The 13,960-nt window shown below is 46.3% G+C and overlaps 1 protein-coding gene across 16 annotated transcripts in view; it reads right to left on the bottom strand.

Annotated features, from left to right (window-relative positions):
- Positions 1-13,960, bottom strand: part of RALGPS1 (Ral GEF with PH domain and SH3 binding motif 1) — a 273,494-nt gene that overhangs the window by 176,759 nt on the left and 82,775 nt on the right. For all 16 annotated transcript variants that reach the window (XM_024762460.1, XM_024762461.1, XM_024762466.1 and 13 more), the window contains exon 6: positions 9,534-9,617. In XM_024762460.1, coding sequence (XP_024618228.1) covers positions 9,534-9,617 — 84 coding nt within the window. The remainder of the gene's footprint in view (positions 1-9,533; positions 9,618-13,960) is intronic.

Genomic DNA, 13,960 nt, shown 5'->3' with positions numbered 1-13,960 from the left:
GAAGTGCCCCCTGGTTCCTTTTATTAGATAATGGTATTAGAAACCAAGGTCTGGGAGCTACATGTGCTCGTGCTACTTAGGTATCACTGTTTCTAGGTCCTCTCAGATGCAGAGCAAGGAAGTGTGTGTGTGTGTGTGTGTGTGTGTGTGTGTGTGTGTGTGTGTACCCTAACTCTTGTATATATACATACCTATAAATATTTCTATATGTAACCATCTGTATCTATATTAAGCTAAATATGACTTCCTACTAATGTCCCCACCTCCAATCCATTACCGTATGGATCACTCTAGCCTCCTCTTGCTTGTCTACAACTTCCCACTCCATCAGATGAGAGAAACCTGGGTCCCACCATCTGCCACCCATTTCCTTAATCGTTCAATTCCAGTGTTCACGCATAATGGCTCCAGAACCGTTACCCATCTGCCCCTGGGAAACAACCTGATCCGAGCACAGTGCTTACATACAGTTCCTTTTGTCTTTAGTCTTTCAGGCTCCCTCATTTCCAAAGTTACTTAGGCCAGCACCTTTTCCCCTCACCCTTCCCAGGGAGGTTGTTTCATACATTTATAATCCAGTTAGGTTCACTTGTTATGTTCTACATTCCATCCTAGGACCCCTTAATCTCCACAATGATTAAAATTTGCATAGTTAGCACTAAGAGGTTTACTCTTAGTGCTGTAAAGTTCTAAGGGTTTTCACAAATGCACAGTGGCATGTATCCAACATTACAGTATCATACAAAATAGTTTCACCACCCTGAAAAATCCCCTGTTCTTCACCTACTCAAAGCTCTCCCCTTCTCACACCTCTGGCAGCCACTCATTTGTTTACCATCTCTATAATTTTAGCTTTCCATAATTCTTTTCAGCATTTCCCAGAACGTCAAAAAAAAAATGGGGGAGGTAATCACACTTATGTTGCCTTTTCAGACTGGTTTCTTTCACATAGCAATATGTATTTAAGATTCATCCATGTCTTTATATGGCTTGATGGCTTATTCTTTTTTTTTTTTTTTCGGATGAAGACTATTCCATTGTATGAATTTACCAGTTTGCCTATCCTTTCACCTATTGAAGGACATCCTAGTTACTTTCAGTATTTGACTATTATAAATAAAGCTGCTACAAATATTTGTGTGCTATTTGTGTATCTGTGTGTGTGTGTGAATATGTGTATGGGTGTAGATGTAAGATTTCAAATAAACTGGATAAATATTGAGGAGTTCAATTGCTGGATCGCACCATTTTTCATTCCCACCAGCAACAAATGAGAGTTTGTGTTGCTCCGATTACTTGCCAACAATTGGTATTGTCAGGTTTCGTGAGGTTTTTTGTTTGTTTGTTTTGGGTTGTTTTTTAGCCATTCTAATAGGTGCATAGTGTTTGCATTTCCCTGATGGCAAATAATGCTGAGCATCTTTTCACGTTTATTTGCCCTTGGTTACATCTTTTTGGTAAAGTACTTATTCAGATATTTGGCCTGTTTTGTTTTTTTTTTGGCTGTGTTGGGTCTTTGTTGCTGTGCGCGGGCTTTCTCTAGTTGCGGCAAGCGGGGCTACTCTTCATTGCAGTGCACGGGCTTCTCATTGGGGTGGCTTCTCTTGTTGCAGAGCACAGGCTCTAGGTGCGCGGGCTTCAGTAGTTGCAGCGTGTCGGCTCAGTAGTTGCAGCATTCGGGCTCAGTAGTTGTGGCTCGTGGACTCTAGAGCACAGGCTCAGTAGTTGTGGCACATGGGCTTAGTTGTTCCACAGCATGTGGGATCTTCCTGAATCAGGGATCGAACCCATGTCCCCTGCATTGGCAGGTGGATTCTTAACCACTGCACCATTAGGGAAGTCCCTGGCCTGTTTTTTAATTGGGTTGTTTTCTTTTTTCAAGATTTTCTTTTTTTTTTGATGTGGACCATTTTTAAGGTCTTTATTGAATTTGTTACAATACTGCTTCTGTTTTATGTTTTGTTTTTTCTGGCCACAAGGCATGTGGGATCTTAGCTCCCAGACCAAGGATCAAATCTGTACCCCCTGCATTGGAAGGCAAAGTCATAACCACTGGACCGCCAGGGAAGTCCCTAACTGGGTTGTTTTCTTATTGTTAAGTATTAAGAATATACTTTGGATTCAAGTCTTTTATCAGATATGTGTTTTGCAAATATTTTTCCCAGTCTGTGCTTTGTCTTTTAATTCTCTTAAAAATGTCTTTTGCAGAATAGAAGATTTTAATTTTAATGAAGTCCAACTTACCAATTTTTTCTTTCATGGATTGTGCTTTGGTGTTATATCTAATAACTCATCACCAAAGGTCATGTAGGGTTTTCTTCTGCGTTTTCTTTTAAAAGTTTTATAGTTTTGTCTTTTACATTTAGGTCTGTGATCAATTTTGAGTTAATTTTTATGAAAGGCCTAAACTCTTGTGTCTAGGTTCATTTTTTCACGGACACAAAAACAGTTCCAATTGTTCCAGCACCATTTGTTGAAGAAATTACTCTTTCTCCACTGAATGCCCTCATGCATTTGTCAAAGGTCAGTTGACTATATTTGTCTGGGTCTATTTCTGGGCTCTCTGTTCTGTTTCATAATCCTAAGCATCTATTCTTTTGCCAATACCAAGCTGTCTTGATTATTATAGCTTTACAATTAGTCTTGAAATCAGGTAGAGTGAGTCCTCCAACTTCATTCTTTTTCAGTATTGTGCTAGTTATCCTACATCTTTAGCCTTTTCCATATAAACTTTAGAATCAGTTTGCTGATATTTATAAAACAGCTTGCTGGGATTTCAATTAGGATTGAATTGAATCTATAGATCAAGCTGGGAAGAACTGACATCTTAATAACGAGTCTTCTAATACATGAAGATGGAATACCTCTCTATTTCAATCTACTTTGATTTCTTTCATCAGTGTTTTATAGTTTTCCACATACAGAACCTGTACATACTTTGTTAGATTTATACCTAAGTATTTCTCGAGTATGTGTGTGCTACTGTAAATGGTGTTTTTTTTTTAAATTTCAAGTTCCAATTCTTCATTGCTGGTATATAGGGAAGCTTTCATATATTGATCTTGTGCCCTGCAACCTTGCTATACTCCCTTATTAGTTCCAGGAGCTTTAAAAATAGATTTCTTTGAGATTTTCTGTATAGACCATCATGTCATCTGTGAATAAAGACAGTTTTATTTCTTCCTGAAGCAACACAAACTTTCACTCTTTGCTGGTGGGAATGCAAAATGGTACAGACGCGATCCAGCAACTGTACTCCTAGATATTTACCCAGTTTATTTGAAGTCTTATGTCCACACCAAAAAAACCCAGCATGCATATGTTTATAGCAGTTTTACTCATAATCATCAAAAACTGTAAGTCCTTCAGAAGGTGAATGGATAGACTAGTAAATCCATACAATGAGCAGTACTCATAAAAAAGCCATCAAGCCATATAATGACATGGATGAATCTTAAATGCATATGGCTAAGTGAAAAGACAGTCAGAAAAGGCTACATATATATGAGTCCCTTTTTTTTTTTTTTTTTTTTTTTACATTCTGGAAAGGTAAAACTTTAGAGATAGCAAGCAGATCAGAATCTGGACCACTTGCCTTCCTCTCCATAGCAAACCCTGCCTTATTCCTTGGATAACATCAACATCACTGTGAACGACCATGGTCACTTTAGCAAACCTATCACTTTACCCACCTATCACTCCAGTCACCCCCTTCTCCAAATTACCCAGGACTGTGCTGCATCAGAAACCTGAAGTTCCAGTCTCGGGCCACAACCTTTAACCTTCTAATCCTCACCTGCTCCTTGACCCCAGCCCCACTGCTGTGCCCATCCTTCCCTCTCACCACGCCTTGGAGTCCTTGGTGGCCCTTTTCCTCTTGAGCAGATGGATCCCCTATCATTTGTCACTTCAGCCCCTTCTTAGCCAGTACCTTTAGGTCCCTTGCCCCATGGTCCTTCAAAAAAATCTGCTTTGCTCATCATGGATGGATCCAACCACTTGCCTTCCTGTGCCCCTCTCTTTAGGCTGCAAAGTGCAACTAGAGAAAACCAGCTACCCTCATGCCCTGGGGCTACTTTAAAAGCCACGACCTCTATTTTCAGCGGTTCTGCCCACAAGTCTTCCTATATTTCCATAGTCAACCTTCTCTTTCCCCTGGAGTGGTTTTTTCAAGCTCCCCCCAAACCCCTCAAGCTTTCCTCCTGCTTCCCCGCCTTCACCTCCTATTTCACTGAGGAAAGAGGAGCCGCGAACCTTCTTGCACCACACCTGCAAGCAGACCTGTGTCTGTATCTTTCCTTTCTGCAGACTCGCCTTTTACAATGAAGAGGTCCCAGGCCTCGGCCTCTCCCACCTTCGCTGGGACTTCACTTCATTATGTATTCCCTCTCTCTCCTCATCTTTAATTTTTCCCGGTCTACTGGCTCTTTCCATTCAAAATATGTACACCCCCAAGGCTCTTTCTGCTGAAAAGAAAAGAGGAAATATTAACACCTCCCTGAATGTCTTCAACCCCTCCAGCTACCCGCTTCTTCTCATCTTTCTCCTTAGAGCCACTGTTCAAGCATCGCCTACACCTGCTCTCTCCATTTCCTCACATCTACCGCTCAAGCTGCTACAGCCCAGCTTCCATTTCACACCCCCGCAAAACAGCTCCTGCTGAGCCTAGCACCGCCGTGCTGCTAAACATAAAAGACTCTTTTTTTAGTCCTTTTAAATGACCCATTCTGTAGCATTCCGTTATCCTTGAGACACTGATTTCCAAGACACCAGCCTTTCTGGGTGCTCTTCTCGTGCCCAGGCTGCTCTTTCTCAGCCCCTTCTCCTCTGCCCTTCCCATAAGCCCTAAGGCTCTCACGTGGGCCTCCGCTGCTCCCTGGGCAACCTCATCTACTCCTGCGGCTTCGAATGCAGGTGACTGCAATATCGGCATCTTCAAGCTGGACCTTTCCCGACTCCCAGACGCAAATACCCAGTTACCTGCTGCATGGTTGAGCTCACACGCCCAGACCTCTCTCCTCGCCGTCATCTCCCCTCTCACAACTGCTCCTCCTCCTCTGCACTCACCACCTCAAAGAGTGCCGCTGCCAAGGACCAAAGCGGGGCCTCCTTTGCGCCTCCCTGTCATCTCCCTCCAAATCCAATCAATCACCCAGTGCTATCATTCGGTCTCTTAATATTCTCTTGAGCCCGGCCACTCTACATCTCCGTCGTTCACCAAGATTAATGGGACAGACTCCAATCCAGTCCCCTGGCCTCCCTTCCTACTGCCCACACCTCTCCTCTGGTTTTCCCACCCTAGCACTGATTCCCCTGGACTGTAATCCCCTCCATCACGTCTGTCTCCCCCACCAGACTATGAGCTAATGATGGCAAGGGCTACATCCAGTTTACTGCTGACCCCCTGAACCTAGCACAGAGCCCGGTACCATGTGCAGTCAATGTCTATTAAATAAATAAATGAATATAACCAGAAGTAATGAGCCTCAAATGAAAGAGGGTTTATACAACGAGGAAAGAATAATTGTTTGGAGGTAGCATTTGGAAGGGAAAATGCTAACACTGCCTCCCAGCCCTGTGATAAATGAAGTCTGGAAGAACAGGGGATTCTACTGGAGTCATGTTCAGAAAAATGGGGAGGCCCCTAAGTAAGGAAACTCACCAGCTATGTGGCTTTGAGCAAGTTACTTCACTTTCCAGAACCTCAGCTTCCTCATCCATAAAATGGGTTTAAAATATCGGCCTCAGTGGGTTTTGTGAAAACAGAATTAGATGATGCAGGTTAAATGCTTAGCACAGAATCTAACTCAGTAAGTTGAGCCTAAGTGCTCAATAACTGTTTTTTAAATAGTCTCGATTAAAGCCAAGAGGGATCAGGAATATTCGGTGACTAGGCTAATGACGCATGGATGGGGTATCAGCAGATTGATCAGGGGAGAAAGCTGAGAGCTGGATGGAAGAGTGCAAGAGGGAAGAGGGTCTGCGGGCGGTTCTGGCCATCCCTCAGCCTCTTCCTGTCCGAGCACCAACTTTCCCTGAGGAACTGCCAGTCCTCCCATCTCAGTCCCTGCGGCCTTGGCCCCCTACCCTACCTCCACGGGAAGGCCTGTTTCTGAGACCTGGCCAGCCAGAGCCTCCTGTTTCCTGGTCAGGGTGATGAGATCACGAAGCGCAGGATGGGGCTCAAGCCAGGGCCATCAACCCCAGAGTCTCTGTTCCAGGACATCAAATGGAGCTACTGAAGAAGAGGAAGGTCTTTTCTGCAGGGGTTGCCCTCACAATGAGCTGTTGGCAGCCATCTTGGAACCACAGAGGAGGGGGCCGCCTGAGGGGAGCCAGCACAGAGAAACCACCTCCCTGAACGTCTCCAGGGACCTCCAGGTGGAGAGAGCAGCGCCATCCAAGCAATACATGAAGTCTAGTCTCTCCCTGGACATTGTTACATAAGCCAGTAAGGCGAGTTTGAGCTGGGGTTTCAGTCATTAAGAACTACGTACGTGTATGTGTATATATATATATATATGAGTCCATGAGAAACGTTAAAGCAGTCCTCCAGGGCAAAGTGTTGGGAACCTTTGCCTGGTCCAATCTCTGCTAATACATAAGGGTCCTGAGACCTAGACTTGGACCTGCCTAAGGCCTCAGAACAAGTTAGCAGCAGAGCCTGGACTGGAACCAAGTCATCCAAATTCCCTCTCTGTCTCTTCCTAATTCTTCATCTTCAGGACACAATCTCAACCCCACCACCAGCACTTAGGCCCAAGGCTAACCTTCCTTTCAGCTTGTAGCTCCCACTACACTACCACCCTTTTTAAGGCTAATATTACTTGTTTACTATATATCAAGTGCTGAGCTAAACCCTTTACATCCATGATTCTCATTTAAGCTTCAAAAATCACTTGAAATGATTCTTCCTATTTTATAAATGAGGAAGGTCAGAGGCTGAAAGACAACCCAAGATCATACAGGCAACAAGTTGTAGAGCTAAGGTGCAAACTCAGGTCTGTTTGATTCCATGCGACCACAGCTCCTCAGCCTGCTGTCCACAGACCTCTAAAGTGTTCATGTACAGACTTTGGGGGGCAGTGGGCAGGGGAGGCAGCAAACCCACTCAAATTAAATGGAAATGTATATATCCATGTATTTATCTGAGGGCAGGTTCATATGTGATATTGTCAGATTCTCAAAAGAACCCGTGATCGGAAAAAGACTGAGAACTTCTGGCTTTATGGTGAACTCCCTGGGGCCAAGACACAAGCCTGGCCCATAACAGACCCTTAGGGAACCTGGCCAAGCTCTTCCATCTCAGCCACTGTATAAACAAACCCCAAGGGACTCCGGTCCCATGGAGAAGCAGGCACGTCCTCAGAGGCCGACCAGAACACTGGCTGCTGGATTTCTGGTTTGGCCACAGGGAGCCTCAGATTCCCTCGCAACTTCCTTCCAATCAACTAATCTTCCCTTTCTTCCCGAAAAAATGTTTGGATGCCTACTACATACAGACACAGCGCTAAGAGCTCTACCTGTATCATTTCATTTCATTTTCGTAGCAACTGTGCCAAGTGAGTACTATTATTATCTTCATTCACAGATAAAGAAAACAGGCTCAGGAAGGTAAGTGACCTGCTTGCCTTCATCTGGAGTCTGACGAGCAGCTTTGTTGTCACACATGAAAGTCTGCCAGGAAGAGACGCCAATCAGTTCATCTCAGGGAAAGCAGCCCCAGCGGCTGATGGACTGGCCGCTGGCCAGTTTTCAAACCAGAGCTACCAGGGCTGTGTCCAGGAACTGCTCTCTAAGTGGCTCACAGGCCAGCAGGGAGACCATTTCTCAGAGCATTCTGTGAGAATGCAGCTTTACTTCTGGCTCATTTCACCCACTTGGTCTGAGCTGGACACAATACAATTGTTCGCAGAACAAGCTGCACTGCCCTTTGCCAAGCTGACCTGGCCTCCACGTGCAAAGCAGATTACATCAGAGCCACCAGTGTCCCTCCTCCGGGAGCTCTGTAGCTGATCAGAGGTGGGACTGAGCTGGCTCCCAGCCAAATAGTTTTGCTAAGGAAACTATGAATCCCCTGATACTGTGCACACATCTGGTTTTTTTAAAAGACTAAGCTCAGTTGAAAAGGAAAAGATTTTGAAAATAAAGAAGAAGAAAAAAAAAGACTTCAGTATTTCTCTTTTCAAAACAAAGGGTGTACAGTCCCTACCACAGATGTGGCTAGGCCTTCCTTAGTTCCTGTTGTATCTCAGAAAACAACAATAATGTGAACTCTGGCCTTGATCATCAGAACACAAGCTGGCGCCTCTCTGAGTCTCTCACTATGCTTGGAGCGGTAACCAGCCAGGGCTGGAGAAGCCTGGAGAGAGCTGAGTAACGGCAATGCGCAGGACCCGGCATTTCCCAGCGGGACAGCCCAGCTGGAGGGAAGGCCCAAAGGGAACCCAGGCCCAACACCCAGAGCCCCAGTCACGTACACTGTGCAACCTCGAGGCCACTGTCCTCATCTGAAACCAGAAAAGCAAGAAGAAAGGGGAAAAGCTGTCAACAGCCCCATTTGGAGCTTTGGTTTGTTCAAAGGGGTCTTGCAGGGTACTTTCTACTGAAGATCATGTTCTGGCAGGTCTGTCTGAGCAGTCAGAAGCCTACCCCACTTACTTGGTCCAAGTCCCTGATATCATTCCTTTAGGTGGGGATGCAGCACTTCCTACCTGGAGCAAAGGTTCTGATTGGACCAAGTCGGTTTGTAGTAGCATGCATGTGGCCAGTGACCAGGCCATCAGAAATTCAAAGAAATTCAATTCAAGAAGTGTTTCCTGAGTACCTCATTCATTCATTCTACATATATTTACTGAAGGTCTATTAATGCCTGACATAGGGCAAGGTGGTGGGGGACACAGTGATGAACAAGATAGACATGCTTCCTGCCCTCATGGAGCCCACAGATGGCCAAGGAAGATGGAGACTAAAGAGCTACACAGAATGAGGACAGATGGGGAAAGGACCACATGGAGAAGTACAGGTGCACTGAGGGGACATATGACGGGGAGACCTTATACAGGCTGAGATTCATGGGAGGCTCCTAGAGAGAGTGACATTCCCACTGAGATCTGGTTGGGAGCTGAACAGGGAGGACAGCACGAATGGGGCCCTGATGAGACCAAGATGTGATGCAGCAGGAAAGAGGTGGGAGGCCAGGATGGCCGAAGCCCACAGAGTGGGGGAACAGACAAGAGATGAGGCTGGAGAGGTGGACAGAAGCCAGACCCACCACGCAGGACCTTGTAGGGCACATTAAGGTGCCCGAACCCTAGCTTAAGTGGAATTGGAAGCCACCGAAATGATTTAAACACAGAAAAGAGGTGTTCAATTCCTCCCGCTGTGTGAAAAAGCACAGATGAAGGTGGAGGCTTAGGAAGAGGGGTTTGGACCTGGGGCCAGGTGCCTGAGACTGAAGCCTGGAGGGGCTCCCAGCCCATGGGGGACAACAGAGCGCTATCTGCACAGGCACATGCAAGCGGCGTTCTTACCTGGTTAAACCTCCGGGTAAAGGCCACGACGTTGGGAGCGAGACTATGTTTCTCCTTCTTACTCCATCCACAGCTGGCTAGTTCCTGGGAAGCACAAAGTCAATTTCAACAGTGATTCCAACGGGGATGCAAATACAGCAGGGCATCTAACTGGAATGTGGACACAGAGATGGGGAAGGACTGAAGCACTGGCCATCTATGTCCTCCCAGGGTGGGAGAGATTCTCCTCCTCCTCTGGAGAAGAGGGCTGGGTCTCTAGGTGGAGGTGTATCCTGGGACCCCCAGAGGTGAGGGTGAGAAGCAGGGTACTTTTCTCCATAACCCCGGCCACAACTCCCAGGACTTCTGTGCCAAATTATTCTCAACCCCGCCACTGCCACTCTGCCAGCTCCCCGGGACCAGAAGCCCTTTCTTAATGCAAATTGTCTGCGAGAGGGTATAATGTTATATTGGGCAGGCTCACACCCCAGGGCTACCTTAAAATTAAAATCTGGCTGAAGATGCTCAGATTTCATTGACCAAGTGACATCCTCCACTCCTGGAACCAGGGGACGTCCTGGGCCAAGCCCACTGCGATCAGAGAAGCTTCTGGAATGACCTCAGATTCGTTCCTGAAGTTGCCCCCCCCCCACCGCCATCTCTCATATAAACAAAAGGGGGCAGAAAGACAGGTCGCCTTAATATCTTCTTCAGGAGTGTAGTCTCTTCTTTTCTAGCAGATCTAGCATTATAATTTGAAGAGTCAAATGACCTAAATGTTACCCAACAGTGAGGCTGGTTCCTCTCCAAGGGAGGTAACGGGAGCAATCTAATGAGACTACCTGGGGGAAGTAGATAAAAGGATGAAGGAAAAGCCATTAACTAAATGCCCAGCTTTGCCAGCTTGTGCCTTGGCGACCCCTGGCAGAGAGAATGCAGGAAAGGAAAGTTCTCTACCCCTCAGTTACAAGGCTTCCTTCTAACTCATATCCAGCCTCTGTATTATTAATGACATTATTTTTTGCCCCACACCAGGAACTTTTATAAGGGCTTTAGTGAGGGTCGGCTGCCTACCAGCCGGAATAGACACAGATCAGGGGTCTACCAGGAAGTCAAGGGGTGCTGTGGGAATGGCCAAGGACAAACTGAGCAGTTAGGACTGAAGTGCCGTGCCCTTCAAATGCATCTCAGGACCCAACTGAAGTCACCGGCACGCGCCTGTGGGAAGCCGGCTGCAGGCAATGGGCAGCTCCGGATTCAAGGTGAATGACCTGGACTTGAGAACGCTTGGGAACCAACCAGGAGCTAAGAAACACAGCTCCTCTTCCTGGAGGCCTCACTTCTATAAATGGCACCATTGTCCTCCCAGTCACCCACATGAAAAAATACAGCAGACATCCTTGACCCTGCCAAGTCCTTCTCACCCTCACAATTTAGACCCCAAGTCATGGTAATGACAATGATATTAACTAATGCTACCATTTACCAAGAATCCCCCATTGTGTCGGTACCAGACAGGGAGCCTCACTTGTTATCTCATGTAATTCTCACCACATCCGTTTTAATACAGAAGAGGGCTGAGTCCTATAGTCATCACCTTGAATGAATGCTCTGGCTCCACTTCTTTTCACAAGTAGACGTGAATCTCTTTGAGCTGTAGAGTTTGCCTGTTTACCATGATTCTCCTCCATGTGTGTATCTGAGTTTCTTTTCTAGCGTATATTTGACCTACAAAGTCAGTTCCATTGACTCCTACTCCACCCCACCTTTAGAACACATGCAGTTGGCAAATGTATATTACTGCCCTTTCGAAAGGTAACTGTGAGGACAAGAGCCTCTCTCCCCTACGGATTCCAAAGCCAGCCCTGGAAATGTATGTGTTACAATCGGATATAAAAGAGAATTTGTAATGCTGATGTTCAAGGACTGGGACATGGTTGTTGCCCAGTTTCTGGCTGGTAGTTGCTCCCTTTGTTTTTCCCTGAATTCTTTAATAAACAGCAGAAGTTATACACACATCCGTAAGTGTGGGGGGCAGGGACAGTATACGTGTGTAAGGGTTCATTTAATTCAGAGTTTGGATCTATTTCCACACTGTAAGTAACTTAGGAAGGCATCCTCAAAGGGAGCAGTGTGGACCTTACAGACCGAGCCAGGTCAGAGCCCACCCTCCACACACTAGCTGCGTGATGTGTATCTTCTCAGAACCTCAATTTTCTCACCTTAAATGGGTCTGATAATATATTTACCCGGAAGCTCATTAGAACAGGTAAGATTAAAGCTCACACAGAGCACCTGGCATGTAACAATCACTTGATAAATGTTATTACCCACCCTCCTCTTTCCAGGCTCACGCTGCTGTCAGACACGGCCTTAAATTCAAACACTCCCTTCTTTCTTCCACACACACTCTCGTCGCTGTCTTGAATTATTAACAAAATCGATTATTATTTCTCTTTCATTCTGCTGATGTCATTCAGGCAAGAACCAAAGCAGGTACTTAATACATCCGCCCCAAATTTGTTTGACTTGAATATTTCTAAGACCCTGATTTAAAAACTGTATGTACAGTTCTTGGCGTTTGACAATTCCCTAAGGACCCTTTTGCACTGGAATACATGTCACATTTAAAATTAAAACTCTGGGACTTCCTTGGTGGTCCAGTAGTTAAGACTTCGCCTTCCAACACAGGGGGTGCGGGTCCCATTAATACAGCTAAGATCTCACGTGCCTCACGGCCAAAAGACCAAAACAGAAGCAACATTATAACAAATTCTATAAAGACTTTCCAAAAAATGGTCCACATCAAAAAAAAAAATCTTTAAAATTAAAACTTCAACAGGGTAAAACACTATGTTTGAGAGGTTCCTTGATAAAATGGAAAAGGTCCTTTCCTTGCTCCGAATCCCAACCCTGTCACTCATTTCCTGGGTGACCGCTCTCTTGGCATCAGTTGCATCGCTGATGAAAACAGGGATGCTGAGACTAACTCCACAGAATTGTGGCGGAGACCAAGAGAGATAAAGCCTGACAAAGGAGGTGACATGCAGGGCACAGGCCTGGCTCACAGCAGATTCATTTGTTGAATGGACAGGGCATGAGCATTCCTCAGTGTTGAAATCTCCCAAATCCAGTGCAGAAAGATTTATCAAGACGTCAAAAGAAATAAGGCCATTCTAACTGCACTAAAACACGTCCCAAGCCCAGCCTCCTTGGCAGTATTCCTCTTCTGTGTTTGGCCTTATAGGAATATGAGACGCCATCTGTGTGAAGTGGGTTTGGAAAACGTGCAGTAATAGAACAACAGTCCTCCAGCCACTATTACCTAAGACAGGTCCGTGTCACAGAACAGACGCGAGTGTAATGAAGTTAAACTTGACCAGAGGAGACGGGGCTGGTTCTATAAGGGAGACAAGGGGCTGCACTGAGGCTGGTAAGGCCTTGGTAGCCCTGCGCGCTGTAGAGCCAGCCCCGTGGCTGCCCTGGGGTGCGCTGGGGCCCTGATCTCGCCCAGGCTGTCCTTGGCTCTGAGCTGTCTGCTGAGGTCCACTGGATGTGAAAGGGCAGTAAGAGCCTGTACAGTCCTTGCCAGCTTCTTCTGGGACCTTTTCTCCATCATGTGGCTGTTCCCTGGGTTCATCGGTGAGAAACTTTCTGCCACTAAATAAACAAATTTACCTGCCTTCTCTCCCTTCCTCAGGCTTTAGTGGAAGAGAGGTCCTGTCCCCTCAGGACTCGCTCTCCTCCTGGCTCCCTCCCCCTCCCTGCTCAGAGGCCTTGCTCTGATGCCCTCTCTGGTCCCTGTATCTTCAACCTCTTCCTCTCCACTTTCTTTCCTGCTAGGATTTTTTTTTTTTTTTTTTTTTTTTTTTTTTTTTTTTTTTTTTTTTTTTTTTTTTTTTTTTTGCGGTACGCGGGCCTCTCACTGTTGTGGCCTCTCCCGTTGCGCAAGCCAGGCTCCGGACACGCAGGCTCAGCGGCCATGGCTCACGGGCCCAGCCGCTCCGCGGCATGTGGGATCTTCCCAGACCCGAGCACGAACCCATGTCCCCTGCATCGGCAGGCGGACTCTTAACCGCTGCGCCACCAGGGAAGCCCCCTTGCTAGGATTTTAATGTGCAAAAGCCTCTCCCATTAATAATAATAATGGTGGTGACAACAATAACCACGATAGTAATAACAAAAGCCATCTTTTCTAGACCTCCCTGCCGCCTGAAAGGGTTGTCGGTTCTCCCTGTTTCAACTCACTTCCATGGCCACCTCCTTCTCTGGCGAGGCAACCTCTCTGCATATTTTCTGTTCTCTGTCCTTGCCCCTCAGCTCTGTGCTCTCTTGGTTGTCTTGACGCCTCTCAGGCCCCCCATTCGCAGTGTATTTTCCGGTTGCTTTGTTCTTTTCTGACACATGTCCCCCAAGCCTTTTTTTTTTTTTTTTTTTTGCGGTACGCG

Source organism: Neophocaena asiaeorientalis, unplaced genomic scaffold (assembly GCF_003031525.2).
Source record: "Neophocaena asiaeorientalis asiaeorientalis breed wild unplaced genomic scaffold, Neophocaena_asiaeorientalis_V1.1 scaffold78, whole genome shotgun sequence".
NCBI classification, from domain to species: Eukaryota; Metazoa; Chordata; class Mammalia; order Artiodactyla; family Phocoenidae; genus Neophocaena; species Neophocaena asiaeorientalis.
Note: the sequence above shows the minus strand (reverse complement) of the source record. Positions and strands in the feature narration are given on the sequence as shown.